We start from the raw sequence: 22,876 nt of genomic DNA on the forward strand, positions 1-22,876 counted from the left end.
GGGAGCCGTAAAAAAGGCAGTTTCGTGAATTTTTGTGGACGGATTCACATGTCGTATATGACAATATTACTCACCGCTGACAGTTAACTTCGCGGCTTCAGTAGTAGGAAATGGCTGCAATTTTGGCATCGTTGTGCGTTCGAAAGTTGGATGTTTTTCAACCTTTTAGATGTAAGTATGAGTGTTTCAACTTATTGACTTCCGCCAGGAAATATTCTTGGAATAAGTAACAAAATCTTTTGATCGCGATTACCTTGAATTAGGTTTACCAGGAGTATTTATGCAGTGTAGATCACACGCTAAGAAATCTGGAGGCCACGGAAAGAACCAGGGCAAACCCAGGAGAGGAAAGCGTTTGGGAATGAAAAGATACGAAGGTGGGTTATGAAACCACTTTTTAATAGTAAGGTTGCAACTGACTCTGTTTACTCCTGAACTTACGCGAAAAATAAAATTTGTCATCATCATCATTATCACTCTGATGACCGATCGCTATAAGCATAGGCCTTATCACGGTTTTCGACGCCATTTTGACGGGTAGGCAAACAGGCTTGAAATAACAGTGTTTGTATGGAAATCCAATGTCAAATAATTTTTATAAAACATCGCTTCTGAAAAATTCATGAATTAGAAACTTTTGGCACTAGGAAAAGGATTTTAAGAACAAAATTGGAGGTATGTAGCTGTGACAGAAAGCGTCCAGTCGTGTTTTGTCCATCCAGGCTGGTGATCATCATCATACGTATTTCTATGCAATTTAAGGTAAATATCTAAGCTTATGTATGTTAAGACTACAAAAGGTGTGTAGTTTTCTGAATTGGTAGAGAATTTACAATTGGCATAGTACGTTGCAAGTTCAAGATTTTTGTACATTCTCTGTGAAAAGATGTAAGCAGAAACACGACCAGCTGTTTTGCAGTGTAGTCTGTTTTTGAAATCCAAAACCTGTTAAAATTTGACTATCCCCCCCTACCCCTTCATCCCAGCAATACCTAAAAAAATTCTCCCCTCCCACCCCACCCCTTCCAAAAAAAAGCTCCCCTCTATCTCCTCCATCTGTAAATAGATGACTTGACATTGTTTAAATTGTGTGTTGCAACAGGTGAACATGTGATCCCAGGAACTGTTCTATTTCGACAGTGGAAATACAAAGTGAAATTTCATCCAGGAGAAAATGTAAGCTGATCATGTTTGTTTTGACATGGTTAGACAGCTATACCTAGTTAAATTACTATATTTACTCTAAATATTGCCATGGTGCTCAATCAACTTTTTTTTTCTTTTTGATGGAGCATTAAAAAAATAAAAATAAAATAAATAGGAATTTCAGTGGAATCTACGGAGTGGCTCTTCTCTCCACTGTTTCCAGGTCGAATTGGAATTCGGAAATGTTGGTTTTTGCGGAGGGAGGAACACCGGAGTAGACGGAGAAAAACCCTCGGAGCAGGGACGAGAACCAACAACAACCTCAACCCACATATGACACCGAGACCGGAAATCGAACCCGGGCCACATTGGTGGGAGGCGAGTGCTCTCACCACTGTGCCATCCCTGCTCCCCCAATTGTCCGAGGGTGACATATAGTTGGGGGCAGCACTTGTTAAAACCACTGTAATTGGCTTACTGCTGTTGTGGTATCCCTGCCTAATTTAGCATTTATTTTACTTATTCCTTTATTTTTCTGTGTCATGTAAAAGGCAAAGCTAATAAAATAAAATAAAATAAAATAAAACATGTGGAAAAGAGATCTCTATTTTAAAAAAAACATATCAACAACAAACAATTAAAATGTCACTCTGTCACTATCTCCTTTGCAGTTGGCTTAAAACAAACTGAATTGTTTTACAGTTTTACTTTGACAATCTTCCAATACTGTATGTGCTAGTCAAATAAGTGCCACTGTGTTGTTGTTGATGAGTGTGGTGCTTATTCAAGGGTGGTACTTATTGGTATTTTTTTTTTCTGGTGTGTGGTGCTTCTTCTGGATGTCCAGCCTTCTTGAATCGCTCCACTTGACAACAATGGTCATTGGTATTTCAAAGCCTCCTTGAATTAATGGGCACCTTTTCTGCTTCACTGAAATAACTTTTCTCCGGTACATTTGGCACCTTGTGTTAATTGCATTAATTTCCCTCAATTTGAAATAAATTTTGAAATATTTTGAACTTCAGGAAAATCGAAGAGTTAACTCAAGACTTTTTCCTTCAACTTTCAGGTCGGTGTCGCTAGAGATTGGACTTTGTATGCACTGGCTGAGGGATATGTGAAGTACAAGAGTGGACTTCTGCAACCCTATGCATGGGGTTATGGAAAACAAGACAAGTTCCACGAGAAAAAGTTTATTCATGTTATACAGAAACAGCCCTTCACTGGCCCCAAGCTTGTTCCTGTTCATGACGTTTATAGAATTTCTGAAAGATAGCACACAGTGAAATGTACAGGGCATGTTTATATGTCAGGGTAAACTACACAGACTTTGAAAGTCAGGGAATTTGAAGATCAATTGTCAGGCCTGAAAAATCTTAAAAAATCTGAAAAATTTTAAAAATTCGATTTTGTTAAATGAAATGAACAGAGGCATAACAAAATCAATTGAAAAGAAAAGGACAGTCTGTGTATGATTCAAATCATCAATGAAAGGTGTCAAAGAAACATATTTTAATTATTGTGGGATTCTTGATGCTCTGTGATCACGCTATTTTCCAGGACTATAACAATGGCACTATTATCTCAGTGCTTGACTTGGTCAGGAGAAATGCATAGAAATGTCAATCATTCTAGTGTTACTCAAATTTCTTTTGAGATATGAGTTACCACCAATAAAACTGATATGGTGTTATTCTTTTTGTTGTTGTTGTTTGTATTTTTTTTCCAAGTCAGGTTACATTTTGTCCATGTGTCCATTTATTTTTGATAGAGCTGTAGCCCTGCTTTGAGTAAACTGAAACATCACTGACAAAGCATATTGAGTTGTAACTGACAGGTGTAACATCTTAAGCGGCCTTCACGCGGCAAACTAAAGTTGGCAAACTCGTGCTGGCGAACTTCAAAAAGTTGGCAAACTCGTGCCTTCACACGTCAAACTCGCGTCAAATCACAACACACTAAATTTGCAACATGGCTGACGTAGTGCAGAGGCACTCACGAAGCGTTGGCTTGCCGCTTGTGTCTTGGACCAATTGTATGTTAATCGCTGAAGAAGAAACAGAAAGAGCTGGCAAAATAGAAGGTTTGGACGAAACCTTATATCAGTAGAAATCCCACCCTTGGAGTGTACAACACGCTCTTCCAAGAGCTTCGCGCCTTTTAACCCCAGTTTCTCCGCTAGTTCTTCCATTTTCGTCCCACAGATCTGGACAGTTTTGAACTTCCTCGATGAATTGAAAAGTCGCACGTTCATCTTCACATCCCTCCGCCATTTTGTGAAGTGTCATGCAAATCACGTGATTCAGAATAGAGCCCGTGTTTTGATTGGTTGACAGTCACCAACACACGTTTGCCAACCGTTCACTTGTCAAATACGAGTTTACCAACACGAAAAAGTTGGTGAAAAAGTTGGCGAGAATAGAGGCCAGCTCTATTTGTCGCCAACAGTTTACCAACTTGTTTGCTGACTGTTTTTGTGCCGTTCACACACACCAACTTGAGTTTGCCAACACGAGTTTGCCAACTTTAGTTTGCCCTGTGAAGGCCGCTTTATAGACTGTATCCTAACCCAACAGCCAAAGCATATTCTTCTTTGGGTGCAGGAGGCTTTTCGAGTGCATGTGGGGAAATTAATTTTTAAAATAGCTAAGGCCAATGGAATGAGCAAGACTTTGACCAGAACTATGAAAGGATAGATATCTCCTGGTATAATCTTCAAATTTTGAGATTTTGGATGGTATAGTTCCGTGGATTCAAACTGTATAAAGCTTTTATTTTTAAAGAGAGACTGGTGTAAACATTTCACAATAAAAACGAGAATTAGAGCAAGTCAATATTTCAATATTACTACTAACATGACTATAATATGAGGTTCAGAGGGACCAGACCTGGTGTCTAGAACCCATAACGATTTTTAGAAGTTCAGACCAAAATGGTTAAAATCTTCACTCTATTTCCAACCAAAACCACACTGTTTGGCTCCGCACATACCAATATAGCAGATATAGGGCAGTACCTCAGGATTTTACTCTCAGAAGGACAAACTCAGAAAAAATATGATTTTTGATTCATATATGCACTATTGAAAACATACATCAGGGTTATCAAGGTTAGAGGAAGTTACTGCCAGGAAAAAAAAACACGTTAACAAGGGTAGGGATACCTGAAGCCTCGGAAATCCTAAATTCCTTCGTTCCTTTGCAAGGCCAGTTAACAGGGAATTTTTAGATAGAGAAAACAGGCAACATTTTGTGGTACTACCACCAGTTTCACAGGAGTGGTGCAGTGAAACATCTGATTTCTTAGGCCTGGAAATTTATTTAATTTTTATTCCCTGTCAGGTGGTTTGCTCATGAGACAAAATAATTTTATTGCCGAGATAACTTTTACTCAGAAAATTTCCCTATCCAACAATCCTTTGATTGTTAGGATTGGAGTTTGGCCAGTGATAAAATTACCTCATACCACCCGTTTTGTGCCCCCCTCCCCCACCGTCTTCCCCCCCCCCCTCCCACCACTACCTTGTTTCCCTGCAAAGTGTGAGAAAAGAGAGGGCCTGGGCAGGGGGGAGAGTCCCCCTTTTTCCTCTCAATTTTTCTCGTTCCCCCCCCCACCAACACCCCCCTTCCAGATTACGCCTGCCACGGATGTGTGGTGTTTTTCCACTTTGTCCCCCACCGCGGTGTACGCTGGGATATCAAACATGGTGGACATTGGAGGTCTGTTCGAATCTTCTCGTCTCCTCGACTGGGAATTGGATTCTATCAAAACAAACCAAGATGAAACAGTAGCAAGGTCACTAATCAACTACCGCCACCTCAAAACTGAAATACAAAGCCAGTGTTTCTCGCTTAGCGCTCAACAAGAGCGGCTAGATGAAGAAAGCGGCGTACGCACGGAACCTTTGACTGTTTGGGTGATGGGATCTTGGGGAGCCCTCGAATCGGTGGATGGTAAGACTGAGGATGCGGAAGAATACACGAGGAGAAAGCGAGAACTGGACAAAAAGATCGTGATGCTGAAGATACAAGTGTTGTGTTTGAAACAAGTTCATGTCAGTTCTTCTATACGGCAGCTACAGGTAAACATGTGGCAACTTGTTCCTGTTCCAGTTTTTTGCGCGTTATTTGGAAAGGTTTCCGTGTAGCCTCATGAATTAGTTATACATGCGTTTTCTGACTCAAGCTCTGTTCATGTTCGCTGTTTGTTTATGAGGGATGGTGTTCATGAGAGTTGCGGATGCATAAGTCTGGGCGGAAATCTTTCCATTCATACCCCTCCCCTGAAGGTTTTTATTTGGACTCCACCCCAACCCACTGTAAATTCCAATAATTATTAAAGGGGCAGTATCATGGGAGATCGATGGGAGATATCATGATTTTTGGCCAAAATTCACTAAATTTAAACTTTTAACACTGTGTTAATTAATTTCTCAATCGCTAATTTAAAGAAATATTTATAGTGATTCTAAGACGAAAGGTTGAACCAAAATATAGTACAACCGGCGATTTTTAGTGCATTACAACAGCGAAATTTGACGTTTTCAAATTTGAACCCCTCTCTATCTTGGTCATCTGCCAGCAAAAATGTCCTTGGATAGTTTCTTTGCATTCTGATAGTCTTGTAATGGAATTTTGTCATTAAATCTTGGCTGCTATCAACCGAATAGCGTCTTCCCGATTTTCGATGTGTTACTAAAAATAGCGTGATACTGTCCCTTTAAGCTTCATAGTTTCCTTTTAAAACTTTGGCTTTTACGACCCCCTCTCCCCTGGAGTTTCAGATGACCTGTGGGGCCAGGGTGCATTCCATTTACCTCCTATGCTAAAACATTGTCAAAGTGAAATGTTACACTGACCGCCAAGCCAATCTTGCCATTGCTCCCCTGCCTGCAGACTTTAAATCCCACACTGGGAGAGAAATCTTGGACATTTTTGGATGACAACAGTTCAGTTGAACAGTAGAAGTTTTCAAAATCCAAGGTAATTATTGTTCTTCATGCTAACACCTATGAGGTAATCTTACCTCAGGCACTGCTTCTGTCTTATGCTGCTTTACGGCAAAGACCACGATCTTGCGTCAGTAATCTACATAAAATACAGCCTGCCCATGGGCAAGTTATGGATATTTTCAGAAACTATACATTTTGTTTTGCATTACCTTCAATAATAGTAAGAACAAGGAGCTACAGCTAGGTGAACCCCATAAAACTAAAACCTGCAAAAATGGATTGAAATCCACCAATCACAATGCTTAAAGGACCTTCGAACCCTTAAACTAAAGTACTTTGTTTTCAAAGGTGGCTCTAAACTTTAAGATAGCTGTTAATAATTTTCTATAATTGAGGTAGTAGAATACTTTTGATGCTTGATGTTCCTCTTTTTTCAGGAACTTGCCACAGCAGGCAGTAAGATACCAACCCCTACTACATTGCAGTATCACAAGTTTGAAGAATGGGTACAAGCTAACCAACAGATATACAAACTGCAGTCTAGAATACTTGACCTGGAAGCAGCTAAAGTCAGGTGATTGTCAGTTATAACAAACATACCGATAATTACAATTTTATTTCATTTTTAGTTGGTTTGTTGAAGAATTTGTTATAAAAAAATATAAAATCATGTTACTGTTTCTTAAGCCAACCAGTTTTGACTACCCAGTCCTGGGCATTGTCAAAGGTGTAAAATACTTTGTGTCTTACTCTATTAGATCAGAATATTATTGTGAAATGCAGTTGACTCCCGATAACTCGAACCTTCAAGCGAAATTGAAAAAGGTTCGAGTTATCAGGAGTTCGAGTTATTGAGGGTAAAATTATATAGAAAATGACCTGAAAGGAATGGAAAATTATTGTGTGCTGTATATGGTATCTTTACTGGTGTCCTATGCTGTAACTTTTGCTTGAAGCAAGAACATAATTTAGTGGCTTTTTTTCCCTGTGTTGTGCTAAACAAATTAACAAATACAGGTGAACCCTGTTAAGACCACCTTCTGGCCGTGAAAATGTGGGCATATTAACAGGGTGGTCACTGATTAATGAGCTTGTAAAACTAAGGAAATGACTGGAGGTGGTTGTAAGGCAGGGTTCCATGCTAGTGACATGTTTTCCATGCATCACAGTCATCAGTGCTTTGGTAACTTTGGCTTGGTTTTGTAACACCAGCCAATCATAAGAATGCCCGTAAAGTGTGACTCATTTATTAATAATTAATCAAATATTACATCAAGGACATCAAGACCTTTCTGTCTATTAAGGTCCTCATTAATGTAATTTGCACTTGAATGCAGATTGCACAAAGAGTTTTGTGTGAGGGAGGACAAGGAGTCGTCCCAGTCATCCATAACAACAAGGCAGTCATTTACGTCACACTTGGAGTTAAAGCTTGGTGCCAAAGAACCAGGTGCCGCCTCAGGCGAACTGAAACTTGAAGAAGTTGTGGTACCAAAAGGTTCAGCTGAGATTGCAAGCATTTTGGACAGGATTTTAGACACAAGCCACTTGAACAGCAGTTTTGAAAGTTGTAAGTTAAAAGCTTACATTCGTGAATGCTGGGATGTGCAGAGCATCGATGATGAGTTTCCTACAGGAGTTCACCCTGATCGATACCAGGAATTTGTTGGTGGAATGGCCCAGTATATTGTGGATAAGCAGCTAATGCACCAGCGGGAAAGCCTGTCTTACGACATGGTCTATGTAAGTCCAGTGACAGGATTTTAGCTGTAAAATAGGGACATAACTTTACAACAAATTCATGCCATCATTATAAAATGAAAATATGCATGGTTTGATTGTGATATATGTATTCAAGTATTGAACCCTGCATACTTATGTGAATTTTGATAATGACAACATGGAGTTGTCAAAAGACGTTAGTGTGCAAGTTCATCTAACTTCATTCAGGAATCACACCTCAAATGTTTGATGGCAGGACATGTTGATAGGAAATATAAGTCATCTTTTTCATGTTCTAGCCACAGTTTGATGTAACAAACAGTATTTATTGTCGGTCAGCTTTTGAACTTCAAGGCTCTTGTGATACTTCAAGTTGCAGTAATGTATCATACAAGTTGTTATCCAAGTGGGTGTTAGGATCACCTCTTGGTAAGCAAAACATATGGTTTAGAAAGGCTACTTATAAAACCTATCATTGCTTTTAGACAAAACTGGAGCAGTACTTGATGCCATCCATTTACAGTCTCGTTCAAGATCACATTAGGAAACCTGAGGAAGACAGCAGAATATCACAGGTTTACTCAAACCTTGCGCACATCACTCAGACGCAGTTTGGCATTAGTCCAGAGTACCAAGATGAAGAAATGGTACCATACTATGCTGCAGTAGCATGCATGAAGAGTATCACATTGTCGATCTTGCCGTCACGGAAGATTCATGCTATTGTAAGTGCTGCACAGTGTGTGTTTAGGAAGCTTAATGAGCTGTCCTTGTTAGAGCCTTCCAAGCCTCCAGGAGCAGGTATGATAATGATAATTAAGTATTATTATCAAAATGAGGAATCTCGTCACTAACTTTCATCCAGTATGAATGTTAGTGAGGAGATTCCTCATTTTGATAAATTATTTATTGATTCATACATTTACATTTTAAGAATTTGATTGTCTGTCAACATAATTATCAATTGATGCCATTACATTTCTAGCCTATACTCCTTAGCTAGAAAAAAAATATAGTTCTTAACTGTAACTTTTTTTAGTAGATCAGTCTCCTTGAAGTTGTGCAACCAGCAATTGAAGGGATTCCTTTAAAGGGGCATGTATCGCTCTTTTTGGAGAAAAAATTTTTCGCAGGGTCTCGCTAATTCTTTACATACGGACTTGTTTTGCCATGGAGAATGTCATACTGTGATTTTTCACTTTTTTTTATCCTTTTTGCACCAACTCAAATTTTTGGCCCCATTCTTCTCAAAAACAAAGCAATTTCCATTGACCTTCCATTAGGTTGGTATGTTGTCTGGTAGCACTGTTTTCTAATTACCCTTTTGTATGCCCATGTGCTTGTGCTTGGTAAGTCCTTACTGGGGTTTATTTTGTTTTATTATTTCCTCTCTGCCAGATGAGTTCATGGATGTTTGGGTTTACGTAGTCCTCAAATCCAGAATTCCAAACCTGGCCTCTACAGTTGCATATCTACGGCGGTACTCCAATCCTAACTTGTCATTTTCTGAGGCTGGCTATTACTTGGCAAGTGTTGAATTTGCGTGCCAGTACATTCGGCAGCTTAATGAACAGGACTACAGAGACAAGTCACCATTGATAATGGAGAAGATTGTTGTCTGTGAGCAAAGCAGGTTTGGCAAGATGGCTGCAGAGGAAGGAGCCATGTTTGAGGTGGTTTTTGAAGATAAATGGCTTCATGGTTATGAGCTGTTTGCTGTGAAGGAGTGGCATTTGGATCCAACCAGGTGAGAACAAGATGCCTCATGTTATTTATTTGTTTAGTTTTGAGATGATTCAGCATCCAAACTTGTTTTAAGGACAGTTTTAGTGAAAAACAAAAGTTCAGTTCTAAGGCCTTGAGTTTTTCACCTGTTAGCTATTCTTGTCTTCAGGGCCCAGTTGTTCGAAAGCTGATTAACACTAATCCACGATTAAAAGTTAACCGAGGTTTTCATCTCACTCATTAAAAAATGTTTTAAAAAGCTAATTTTAAGCTAATGGTAAAGAAAAGTCCAAATCAAAACTGAGGGACAAAAATCTTTTTTAAGAATCTTTATTGGTTAGTAACTAAACTCGAAATATCAAAGTTCATGTTAATCCAGGATTAACTTAATCAGGCTTTGAGCAACTCGGCCCTGATTGTTTATTTATCATACAAGATACATGTAGTTTTGACACCAATGACTGTTTATGGAAGGTTGGACTTGCGAGGAGACTGATCAAACCAGGCACATTTTGACTTTTGCAGGTTTTATCGGACTGTCCTGGTACGTTCATCAGATAAAGCCAAGCAAGTCAAAGTTTCTGTTATCAAACTCAAGCTGGAAAACATATCATTGTCACAAATAGAGATGCTGGAACAAGAGTTTCTTTGCCCTGAGAACAAAAATGGTATGTTATGCACCTACACCGTCTTCGGCATCGCTGTAACACTGGAAGTGGATCATGTAAGGGACCCAATCACCCTTATTCCAATACCAGACGGACAATATGATTCTTATGAGGAGCTCGTAACACATTATTCTGCACTGGACAAACTGGCCTTTGACTACAAACCCCCTGCAAGGAATGCACCTGCAGATATCATAGAGATGACAACTGTTTTGGAAACCATGCAAAAGATGGATGATGTCATTTTGGTTACATATGGTGTGCCTAAGTCTCAGAATGGTGGAGTGCAGGATCTTGTCAAAGCTCTTATTGTTGCACTCAGAAGACTGGGGTTCTTAAGTTCCCTGTTTGATACACCAGAGATATATTCTGAGTTGGTCCAGATGGCTGTTCAAAAGTTCCAAACTGAGTATAACACAGAATGTGAAATGCGGACCCCTCACTTGCCAACTGATGGATTACTTTGCCCAAATACCTGGAAAGCAATGCAGGGTAGTTTGGCAAAAGGCTCAACTGTGGAGTAAATGCTGAATGCTTATCTTAAGGATTTTGCCTTCTTTTGTAGGTCCAAGAAACTCGGGTTTCCTTTGGGGATGCCTACTTATCCTGAGATATTTTAAATATAACTGTGTGAGAAAAGTAGATCTCAGCAAGGGTTATTGATATCCAAAAAGAAAATTGGGGGTAACAATGCATTTTTTAGAGATAATTGAGGTTCAATTTTGCAAAAAAAAAAAAAAAAAAAAACCACCCTACATTGCTCTGTATTTTACAGCTTTAAGAACTATTGTTGCTTGACTATCTCTAAAAAATGCCCTGCTACCCCCAATTTTTTTTATTCCAATAGCCCTTGCTAAGGTCTGTTTTTCTCACATAGAAAAATTTGCAAAAATACCTTCTTATTAAGAGGTACACATCCTTAACTACAGCATTGTATTTTGAGAAGATTCAAATCATTGAATATGGATGTTTTTTCTTTTCAAATGACTTTAATTCGGGAGTAGCTATAAATATTTTTGCAGACAGTGAAGAATGATACACTCTTGAAAATGATTAATATTTTATTTACAGAGTTTTAACAGTGGTTTCACAAAACCAGTGAAATAAAATTAAATAAGAAAACAGAACACTATTTCACAGGTTTTGTAAAACCACTGTAACTGAGAACAATATGCAATTTATAATTGATAAATGATACAGGTAATTAAGTTGAAACTGATTTAATACATAGAGAAATTTAATACAATTTAATTTCTTATTGATAAAAGTGTAAGAATTATTTGAGTCAGTCTTTTGTTAAAAAAAAGAGGGAGAATTGAGTAAAATGAAATGTTGAAACAGAATTATTTTGCAAAAAAAAATCAAGATTTCAGGAAAGCTGTTTCCTAGTTAATGATTAAAAGTTAAATATTTAGTCTTACTCCCTGCCCCCCCAACCCAATCCCTATTTTTGAGCCCAGACACTAACAAGTTTTTTTTTTCTTTTCTTTTCTTTTCTTTTCTTTTTTCTTTTTTAGCGTAACTCAGGGCGCATTCTTCTGGGGCCGTTCTGGAATAAAAACACGTGAAATAGACGGTATTCATGTTTGCTTTGGGATCAATGCCTTTTTCGGAATGATCAGAATAGTATGCTGTTCATTCTGCACTTGATGTCAGAATGAACAGAATACAGTTTGCTCAGAATACAAGAAATTGTATTCCTTTGGAAACATTTTTCTTTGAATTGGAATAGTCAGAATTGAACTGATAATCTGCGAATTCTGCTATTCCTTAACCGGAATCAGGATAGCCAGAACTGTTCCAAAAGAATGCGCCTTAGAATAAATTGACATCTTAAACTAAGCTTGACAAAATTGCCTTCCTGGGTACAGTCTGAGTGGCAAGGAAGGAGCAAATATTCTCTATGAGTGTATCTAAGTAAGACTGAGGCAACAGAAAGTTCGCAACATGATTTGTTAGTTGAGAAAAATTCCTGTACATGTTTCCTGACTGTGGACACGTACAACAGTTGTTATGGAAGAACAATGTTTCTGGAATACTTCAGAAACATTTGTTGCTTTGCTTCAATAACGATTGCTGTGTATGTGCGCAACAAGTGGAAACAATTTGTAAAACAGAAAAATTCATTTGCACCAAACAGTTTTTTCAATAATTATTGTTGCTTGTTTGCGCAGGCCTTGTCTACCAGCGGACCACGTTTCGTGCAGTCGGGACTTGAAAGCCGCTCTTTTAGGACGATGGAATTTGGAATGAGTGCCGGGCAGATTTTTGTTCTGAAACAGTTTGTTTTTCCACACCATTTTAGCTGGTAGATACAGATTTGTATAAATTTAACACCCTTAATTCAGATCTCTTTCTTTGCCACCCGTTATTACTATTTGTGTCGCTAAGGTGCTCATTATAGCAGCATAAACGATTTGTAGTAGGACAAATTACAAAGATACTTTCTAAATCCTAAGTTACAAGTGATGTTATCAAAGTCTAATTCAGTACATAGAGTGCATAACAGGCATTTTTTGTATGTAGAAACATGATTTTGGCACGGCAGTTTAGTTTGTCATAGCGAACCATGGATGCTGTAGAGTTTGGCTAAGAGTTGGACGGTTGGATGGATTTGTGTTTAGCAGGGAATAAATCAGATTCTTTAATTCTGTTGAAAAAGACAGAAATTATCAATTAGTGAACGGCAAATAAACTAAACAAGAAGGCTGTTTGATTTTTGAACTGACTGCAATTTTGGCGAGAGTTTTAGTTTCACTTTATTTTTTTTGCCATTATTCTTGCACATCGTTACAAAAACACAAGTTAGATGCAGCGGTTTCGACAAAGGTTGTCCAAAAAATGCGAAAAAGCGTACGCGACAATGCCGAAAGCCAGTCTGGGAAATACCCAGACTACCTTTCGGCATTGTCGCGAACGCTTTTACGCTTTTACGCTTTTTTTGGACAACCTTTGTCGAAACAGTTGTATTCACAATCAGACGAGGATGTGCTTGACGTCATCACTTCACAGCCCTTGGTCGGTTTTTATGACGTCATAACCACTGGGTGTGCTTGAGGGGGTGGGGGAAGGTGAAGAACGTAATTGATCGGTCAGACTTGTGTTAAATCTGAGAATGGTGATGAAGAATCAACTCTGAATTGGTTGGATTTGTGTAAAATCTGAGTATAATCCGATGGGGACCGTGATGAAGAATCTAACTGACCATCGAGTTTAGAGATGAAAAGAGAAAGATCACATCCTTCTATGCAATAAAGTTAAATCAAGCGAGTGTTACCTGGTGACAGATGCTGTGGTATTGTAGGCTTCATGGTGAGAGCATGAGTTTCATGTTTAAAAGCCGGTTTAACCGGTGACAGCATATCCACCAGAAGGATTCCCATCTGCCAAACTGTGCCCTCACAACCGTCATATTGTCTGTTTTGTATGAACTCAGGAGGCATGTAATGGGGTGTACCTAAAAGGAAAGAAAGCACAAATTGCAGTCAATTCATCTGGATTCACCAGCGATACAAGGAATCGTAATCAGACTACGCGCAGATTCTTATTTTCTCTGGGATAGTCGAGCGAGTGGTAGGCGATTTGCCCACGAGCTCATGCGTTTTGCTCATTGGGAAAAATGTACTACTTCAGTATTGTCTACATAATGATCTGGCAGCCCCTGTTGGGAGTGGCCGAGCAATGCAATGGCCAGTTGTAACTAACTGGCAGACTCAGTCACCCACTGACTGACAGATTAAATGACTCACTGACTGACTGACTGACTAAGGGGGTTAAGTTTCTAAAGGAACTATGGTGCTGTGTCGATGGGGAGTAGAAACGAATGTTTGGTTTATCAACAGAGTTGATAACTAAAGGTAACTGAGGTGCTAACGTTTCCGGTGAGCGTTAGCCCTTCAGTAGCCCTTCGTCAAAGCAAATGTGAAGGGCTAACGTTCGAAACGTCAGGAGCACTCGAATCTCTTAACGGTGGCCAAGTTACCACTGATTAGTTATCAACCCTGTTGATAAGCCAAACATTCGTTTCTGTTCCCCACCAACGCAGCACCACAGTGTCTTTACAAACTAACCCTCGTTATCCAAGTCTAATTTAGTATCTATTCATATAAGAATTCAACCTTCCCTACCTCTGAAGTTTGTGAAAGGTTCTTGTTGTACTTCGGATGACAGACCAAAGTCAATCAGTTTGACTTCATCAGTGTTCGTATCAACCAAGATGTTTTCTGGTTTAATATCTCGATGAAGAACCCCATTTTCCTCGCAGATGATGTTTGCTTGCAGGATCTGGGAGAAGTACCTGCGCACTTCTGTTTCTGTTAGTGTCTTGTTCTGGTTGTATCGGTCCACTATGATGTCAAACATGTCTTTGCATTTTGCAGGTTTTTCCATGACGTACACAAAGTATTCATCAGTGTCGATCACTTCGTAAATGCTTATAACATACTGATTTTCTGCTCGGTGTTGAAGATAAGCTTCTGCGGGAATTTCCCGTCCGTGTATCTGTAACAGGCGAGGAGAGGATAGAATTTATGAGTCATCTGTTATGGCATCAGCGACCTCTTCAACTCATTTCTGAGGAGCGATAAGCTCTCACAAAGGGTCTCGTCTTTTGATTATAGCGAGTTTTTAGACAAAAATTCGATTTTAGAGTGAGCCACTTGACTTCAACCACGGAGCAATACGCCCGTAATTAACAATTTTTGCTGAATTTTATCGAAAACATATTAAAAGTTAAAGTGATCTTCACAACTTTATCGCTCTTATCTCGACCCTGACAATAAGTACTTGTTCGCTGGAGTTTCTTCTTTATGACAAGCGAAGCTGGAAGGGGTGGGGGGGGGGGGGTAGTTTGTATGGGTATTGCATGTATTTACTATAGTTTTGCGCTAATTTTGGACATGGCAAACGATGAATTGATTCATTCACGTACGCCTGAGAAATAACTCTTGCGAAGAGTCACACTATACTCATTTCACGATTTGCTTCCTCAAATTAAAAGAACAGAATTGGATTGGATAGTGAAACTAGCTGCCTTTACAGTTTTGATAACTGTTCCAGGGTGATTGTTGTAAATATTTTACCAACCTCTTTAAATTCCTTGACAGAATTCTTGTGCACAAATTTGAGCGCCACCTGAAAATGAACCATACGAAGTAAGTTTCCTGCGCTAGTTTGTTGTTTGGATATGTTAAAAACAGCTCAGTAGAGGCTGGTAAATCTTCTGGCAGGAAGAAGTCATCAAAGTACGACAATGTTGCACTCAACTCACCGGCAGGTTGTCTCTCTTGCGCGTAGCAGCCATAACTTGACCGAAGCTTCCAGCCCCAAGAACTTTACCCAATTCATACGCAGCAAATTTGGCTGTTTTTTAAGAGAAAACATAAAAATACATTATTAAAATCTTCCATGATTTTCAGAAAACAATGTTCTTTGTCAATAACCAGTGATCGGGCGTATTTTCGTGTCACTTGGTAACCCATTCCGACCAAAAACGCTAAACGAAAATTAGCGAGCGACCTACATTCAGAAAACATAACTGTTTGCTGGTCACTTTTTCAACATGATAACAAATGAATTTAAAAAAATTGGCAAAATCACGGGGATTTTTTAAAACTGTACCATATACTTGACAAAGTTCCTTTGCTCAAACTAGACAAGAGAATATCCAGTAATTTTATTAAGAAAGGAGACACATTAATAAGTTTTTTTAGTCTTCCAGCACACCTGGGAAAAACAATATATTAATTAAATTTTTCAAGTTGCAGGCCATGATTTTCATCCATGACCACAAATGCTAGGTTCTGTGTGCTAGCAGAGTAATTGTTAAAAAACTGAACCATTACGATTTTAACATTACCATTAGTAATACAAATACGTTGTTTGGCTGTTCAACTGAGTCACTTGGCACATGCCTTTAAACTTTATCGTGTGTACTTGCAAAAGCATAGAAACAATCGAAATAATTCAACATACCTTGAGATGCTAGTTCCTTTATGTGGGCTGGAGTTTCAGTAGGTATTTGGACAGACGGTTCGTCTTGAATACTGGCGCTGGGGCTATATGCCGAGCTGCTGGCTGTTAATGTAAATTTGACCTCGCTCACTGGCCAAAAGCATCCCTAACGATAAAATCAATCATCAGTGCAACATTTGGAATATTTCTCATTTTAAACCATACAGACAAATGATGAATATTTAATTGAATAGAGGCAGTGAAAGGGATCTCAATCGCCAATGAGGCGGTAATCTTTTGTGTTGAGCTAATAATCGCTTTTAGAAGAAGGCAAGTTGTTGTAACGCAGTTTGCAAATGTTTTGTCTCACTTTCTAAAATCGCATCACGCGCGGCTATAAGCTATCCACATCGAAAATATAAGATATGATAAGTCCCCCGGCATCCCCCAAAGAAAAAGACCTGTTTTCAACAGGTTAGCGAGACATGTTTGAGGGCAGCCGGAACTTTGCAGGCGTGTAGGCGGCACTGAACGACGCTGAAACTCAATTCGCGCTTTCTATTATAAACCATAAAACAGCTACTGAAGGCTCCGGCGAATAAATTAGCAATATCTGTGTTGACACTGGAAGGTTACGATAAAGAAATGTTCTATTTCAGTGTAATATTCTGAAAATATATCAAGTATTTTGTTTAGGAAAGACGGAACCTGCGATTCTGTGCTATTCAAGAAATACTCAATGGTTACGAATGCAACCATCTGAACAATTCAAGGGGTGTTAATATCTAATTAATTTTAATTTCCGGGTTTTTTTATCTTGGTATAAGAGCAAAAAAGCCCTATTTATGGAATATAGGAATCACTATCATCACTTACCGAGTAATCAAGAGACAGATTGCTGTAGAGGCTGTCTTCTTTCTTCACATCGTCTTGTGGTTTAGATATTCCGTCTCTTGTCTCTTTTAATTTCTCACTGCGACTGGAAAGAAAAAAAGAACATTCAATAAAAGAACGGGATTACATAGGATGGTGTTAAAAACAATTTTATTGTTACCTCTTCAGTTTAGACTGACTTCTGATCTGCAGTCGTTCGCTGAAGCAACGCTGAAAAAGATAAAACATTTACTTACAACTCATGATCAACTTATGCACTGTAAGTGAAATCAGATTGTCTTCTAATACATGTTGTCCTGGTGTCTTTTTTTGTAATGGAGACTTTGTAAATCTGTTTTCTATCGATCTGTTTTTACTCACCCTCAATTCCTGGCGAACTTTCTTTCGCGGGAAAATTGGTTCACTTTCTCTCTTCCTTTTCCCGGCTTTGATTTTTTGTTCCGACAAAGTCGGATTATTAACTGTCTTTTCGTCAAAAGCTGATTTGGCTTTTGAAACGCTTTTGCTAATCTTTGACATAGTCGATCGGTTCAACTAAACAACAAACAAATATGTTTTACGATCTGAATAAACAGCGCAAGTAAATACCCTGTTCACTGTACGCTTAGCTCTACACAACTGATCGTTCCTATGGTAAACATACTTTTTGCCGTTTGTGACGTTATTGTGATGTTTTGCTCGCGCTTTTGGATGCTCGAGCACAAGAACACCTCGATTTTTTTTTACCCCTAAGAAAAAGCAAAACAAAAAAAACGGCAGTTTTTTGAGCCATGAGAATCAGCTCTAGATGCTTCATGATCTATACAACACTTTATGATATTCTTAATAAGAAATGTTAAACGAACTATAAAGTTTTCCGCTGGCGTTCGTTGAAAAATTTTCGTTCATCTTTCTGCTTCTGAGGTCAAATTGTCTCGTGTTAGAGTAAGCTCATTCTTCATTGGGAGAAAAAGTTTAGAGAGCAACGTGACTTCACAAAGTTTTTACTTAAGTCTAAGTTTCGGCTTAATTTAAGCGTTCTTCAGCAAAGACGAAGCTCAAAGTTTTTTAGAGAATTTAAGCTTATGCTTAATTTTTACCCGCCATGGAAGAAACGTGCTTGAACGACTGCTTGAACTGAAAATCTTTTCGACCTGCAGCAATAAAAACCAAACAAATAAAACAAAATTGTAGCCTTCTCCTAAAACTTGAGATCCTAATTCTCCGGCAGAAGGAAACACAAATCAAATAATTTTTTCAGCTTACCTGTTCGTAACGAAGGTTGCTGCCGTTCGGTAAAAGTTAGGTAAACAACCAAACGCGCAGTGAAAACTGTAGTAAAGCGTATAACAAACACTTGCATCGTTCTTCAGTCGACCAGAGACAAAGGTGGATTTCTCGGATTTCTTCCAAGTTCGACTTCATGTTTTCTCCCTGCCAAGAGAAGTTAAACATGAAAAGTGATGAACAGCCGCCTTTTTCTCTCACCATTTCTTTCTAAAACTGCAGTTTGTCCTTTTTTTTTCAAAAGCCAACTCAGTGCAGAAGATATGCTCGTGGCCAATCAGGTGCGTGCAAATTTTTTGGTTGACCAATCACTGAGAACTCACTAATTAGGTTCCACTCTTTTTTTTTTCAGTGCACTAAAACAGTGAGGAAAACTCATTTCAGCTAGTTCAGCAGTTTTCTTTTGACCTTATTGGAATTATAACGGAGAACAAAATAAAAAAAATAACCCCACCCCCCCCCCCCCCAAAAAAAAAACCAAAACAAAACAAAACAAAACAAACGTCTAAACGACATAGTAAAAATAATAATGTTTAATATTTCTAATGCGCAAAATCAACATATGTAAATATGATCAAAAAGCGCAGTGCAATAATGTTGAAAAAAATTATTAGGTAAAAAATGAGTAAAATCTAACAAGACAATATTTAAAGCAGGACTTCCATGTATATATAAAACTACCTACTAATATGACTTACTAACTATCAATTAAAACCGTACATATAACATCAGGTCACTCAGTTACAAGAAGTATGAATAAAAATGTAACAATTGTATGGCGCTCTTTCTTGTTAAATGTGCTATAATAACCCGACAAGCAATCTTCGCATCTTAGGGCGATATTATAAAAAATCAATGACATTCCTTGGCTAACTTTCACTGTGTTCAAGCAAGGCTCCTGGTTCAAGTTTAAAACCGATCGACGCTACTGACGTTGAACTAAAATTTAAATAATTTACATACGATTTTAAATATCATTTTTAAATAAATGTTATGAATGTTAAACATAGATGTTAACAAGGATGAAATATTGCTTCACATTTTTAGGCAGGTGAACTTCACATAAAGACGACACAAAACAGGATAGACAGGACAAACTTGGACGACACGTATGAACGGCCGTGATCTCGAACTGAAAGACTCGGCACGAATTTTTTTGGTTGGAAATTTGATAAGGCCTTACATCCTTTTACGAAGCACACCTCCATACATTTGGTTACGAAAATACGCCTCTGAATATGAGCGACGACGGTATTACAATCGAAGTGAAATGGAGAGACACTATCGTGCTCCTTGTGGGAGCTGTTCTGTCTTTTGCAGATCCGATCACAGACATACTAACTCTTGCAGAATTTTACCGCAAAGGTCATACAGCCTGGTTTGGTGTGGGGCTAACGTTTGTTATTCTACCGAGTTTGGTGTTTTCGATCCTCTACTGTTGGCAGTTCAGAATGGATAAGATAACTGAATTTGCAAAACTTGTGACTTGTGCATGCTGCAACCCTTTCTCAGTTGCCTTGGCAAGGCTACGAGCGTTTCTGTTGTGTCTAAGGAACTTTAACAAGCTCTGGCGTGGGGACGAATTAAATCCTGTCTGCAAGAGGCAAATCAAAGATCTGATGTATTATGCCACTTGGAGCGGAATTTTCGAAGCGGTTCTTGAATCTGCTCCTCAGTTCACAATCCAACTTTACGCCATGAGCGTTCAACAGGAAAATATTTCAGTTATTCAAATGATTTCAGCGCTTGTTTCTTTCTTAAGTATAGCTTGGACATTCATCGTCGCTGACGAATGGCGACTATTGACAGTCCTATCATTGCAGGACCGTAGATATTTACAGATCGACATAAGCATTAAAATTAAAATTCTTCTCTATATATCGCAGATCTTTCATCTGAGCAGCCGTTTGTTTGCCATCACATATTTTACCGTGGCCTTTAAATGGTGGATAATCATGGTGGTCGTTATTCACTCTATTTTCATGCTTTTCACTAGATTAATAGTGGACCTTTTGAATCGCACCGGGTGTGGTGCCCTATGCGGAAACTGTCTCACTTTTCCGGCCGCGTTGTGTTTATATTGGATCAGAGACGATGGCTCGGCAGGAAAATCGGTCCAAGAAAAGGATAAAACCTTGAAAACAATTCTGTTGATCTCTAATATTTTATTTGTTATAGAAAACATAATTATGATATATCTGTACTATTTTAATACGCAACCGCACGCCTGGTATTCGTTACCAGTCACTGTCTGTGTGTGTGTATTTAGTGTTATTGGCGCGGTCATGAGAATTTGTCTCTACCGCCACTTACTTCGATGACCGGACATTTTAATAGTGCAATACTGAAGAGCTGCCTGTGTATTTTTAGGGGAAGGATATTGGTGAATTTTTCATAGCAGGAAGAAATAAAAGAGCCGAACAGGTTGATTAATATTTGGCCTCACATTTTAATCTTTTAAGTATCATTAAATCTTAATTTTTCGAAGTTTCACTAAAATTCATAACTGCCCGTTCTGTTTCATTTTTTTGAACATTCAACCTTAATGAGAGAAATTCCGAGATATGAGGCTGCTACAGCAAAACTTTGATAACACTTGTGGAATGAATGAAACCCGGAAGAGTAAAAATTTGAGAAACAAGACTGAAAAGTGAGAAAAAGATGGCGTTCAGGTTAACCACTAGAGTTTAAGGTCGCCTTCTACAAGAGATTGTTTGTCAGGCTCCGGCTTTCTCGGACAAATGGGAACAGTTTACGTTTACGGATATTGCCCTTAACCGGCTACGTCATTTATCCACTAGTGTACAAATGCAACATTTGTACCGATAAAATCCTAGAGATGACTGTTCCAGTTTTCAGTTGGATGTCACAAAACCAAAGCCGCTTAGAGCGGTTTGTAATTGAGTGTCGTAAAACTAAAACCAAAGTAATTACTCTGGCCAATCGCAACAGATGTAAACAACACAACAAGCCAATCAGAATTCGAAGCAAATACATGTAACTGGCGCCAAGCGCGGGAAAACGCATGCGGCCAAAACACGATTGGTTTTGGTTTGAATTCCCATCGGTTAAGAAAGTGGCGCGAGTTTTGTTAACCAATCACAGAGCGTAGTATGGTAATGCAAAACCAAAGCAAATGCGACATTACTTTCGACACTCAATTGACGTAAACAGCGCAATGAACCAATGAGAATTCGAACCAAGTGCATGTTACCCGGCGTAAAAGCGCGTGCGAGCAAGGCACGATTGGTTGTAGTTTTGTTTCTCATTGGTTGAGAAAGTGGTGCGAGTTTTGCTAGCCAACCACGTAGCCAAATGTTGTTTTTAATAAATGTCTTTGCCTGACGGATGACAAGAAAACAAAAATCTGAATTTCTTCGTTGGTGTCATAGGAGCATTTTATTCCCAGCTCTACGAAAAAAGCATACACGAGGTGACTTTTTCCAATAAAACTCAGAGTTCAGTCTTCTTTAAAGACTGTAACGCACCTTTTTTTTATGAGAAAATTGACGCTGAGATAAACCAAAATGTTAAAAACATACCCAGGTCGAGAGTTATGGTCATCACCCCTCGCGCTCAACTTCGGTCACGCTTCTCGTGTTCTGTCCCCTGGGGACGAGTCAAATTTTCAACTAACAGTTATTGTACCTTCAAGAAAAAACAAAAGCAAGCAAAGTAGCTCTTTTTTCTTTTTTATTTTACAGCCTTTATTACTAAATGTTACAAGACGATGTCTTCGTTACTTTGAGTTACGACCTTTGTACAAGAAACAAAATTGCCTTTGGAACACTGTACACAACATGCAGCCTCGTCACCAGCCGTCGCAGGACGCAGACCGCGTAGAGTTGTGGGACTGTTCATTCCTCCCCTTCCCATCTCACCCTACGCGCGTTTTTACGAAATCTAACGGCGCATGCGCACGAGAATTGGGATTTTCATCCACACGTTCACTGGGACATATTCCATTGATCATTTTCCAAGCGTACAGGATAGTTCTACAGTACCACGGAGCGGTTTCTCAAGGACCAACACAAAAAGTAACCGCAACAAAACATTAACTGACTTACTGGTGCTAACCTGAGGAGAACCACAGTCACAATTTGCTAAGTTCTTGCATCTAACTGCCCAAGAAAATAACGTTAAGATTTTCAGGATCTTACAGCATTAGCTAAACAATAAGTTGAGTCCAGCTTAAAATGCAAAAACAAAGCAAATGGGAAATAACTCGAGAAAGGTCATTGCAAAACCGCTCCAGTAGGCAACTGCATTTATCCTATGAACAGTGTTCCAACAAAACAATAACAAAAACAATGTGAAAAGCTGTCGGCTGTCAAAGCTACTCGTGATGCTTCTAAGGTATTCATAACCGATTGCATTCCTTCTAGGATATAATGCTGTTAACTAAGCTACCTGCCGATAGCATAAAATAATACCAAATTAAGGTCGCTTCTGGCCCTTGCACATAGAAAAATTTGCAAAAATACCTCCTTATTAGAAGGTACACATCCTTAACCACGGGATTGTATTTTTACAAGATTCAAATTATTGAGTA

General features: G+C 38.8%; 4 protein-coding genes across 4 annotated transcripts; 3 read left to right on the top strand and 1 right to left on the bottom strand.

The window, feature by feature from the left end:
• The first annotated feature begins 33 nt into the window (after positions 1-33).
• LOC146464627 (uncharacterized) lies at positions 34-2,844 on the top strand. Its single transcript, XM_085129484.1, has 4 exons — positions 34-171; positions 264-377; positions 1,103-1,176; positions 2,216-2,844. Exons 1-4 carry the CDS (start codon positions 111-113, stop codon positions 2,420-2,422), a joined length of 456 nt encoding a protein of 151 aa, XP_084985610.1. The 5' UTR covers positions 34-110; the 3' UTR covers positions 2,423-2,844.
• Positions 2,845-4,829: 1,985 nt separating this feature from the next.
• On the top strand, positions 4,830-12,922 carry LOC146464628 (uncharacterized). The gene is made up of 6 exons (XM_085129435.1): positions 4,830-5,227; positions 6,535-6,671; positions 7,435-7,840; positions 8,305-8,620; positions 9,218-9,566; positions 10,070-12,922. The coding sequence occupies exons 1-6, from the start codon at positions 4,850-4,852 to the stop codon at positions 10,734-10,736; spliced, it is 2,253 nt and encodes a 750-aa protein (XP_084985561.1). The 5' UTR covers positions 4,830-4,849; the 3' UTR covers positions 10,737-12,922.
• On the bottom strand, positions 11,234-18,336 carry LOC146464629 (serine/threonine-protein kinase pim-1-like; the record flags this gene model as incomplete). Its single annotated transcript, XM_085129592.1, has 10 exons — positions 11,234-12,862; positions 13,490-13,669; positions 14,340-14,712; positions 15,298-15,345; positions 15,482-15,573; positions 16,186-16,330; positions 17,041-17,143; positions 17,219-17,268; positions 18,138-18,191; positions 18,304-18,336. Coding segments are annotated over 10 exons (1,179 nt in total), but the record flags the coding sequence as incomplete, so codon positions are not given.
• Positions 18,337-19,109: 773 nt separating this feature from the next.
• Positions 19,110-20,751, top strand: LOC146464630 (XK-related protein 6-like). The gene has a single exon (XM_085129466.1). It carries the CDS (start codon positions 19,563-19,565, stop codon positions 20,643-20,645), a length of 1,083 nt encoding a protein of 360 aa, XP_084985592.1. The 5' UTR covers positions 19,110-19,562; the 3' UTR covers positions 20,646-20,751.
• Positions 20,752-22,876: the final 2,125 nt, after the last annotated feature.

This window comes from Pavona decussata, unplaced genomic scaffold (genome assembly GCF_977016875.1).
Source record: "Pavona decussata unplaced genomic scaffold, jaPavDecu1.1 SCAFFOLD_161, whole genome shotgun sequence".
In the NCBI taxonomy this organism is placed as follows: domain Eukaryota; kingdom Metazoa; phylum Cnidaria; class Anthozoa; order Scleractinia; family Agariciidae; genus Pavona; species Pavona decussata.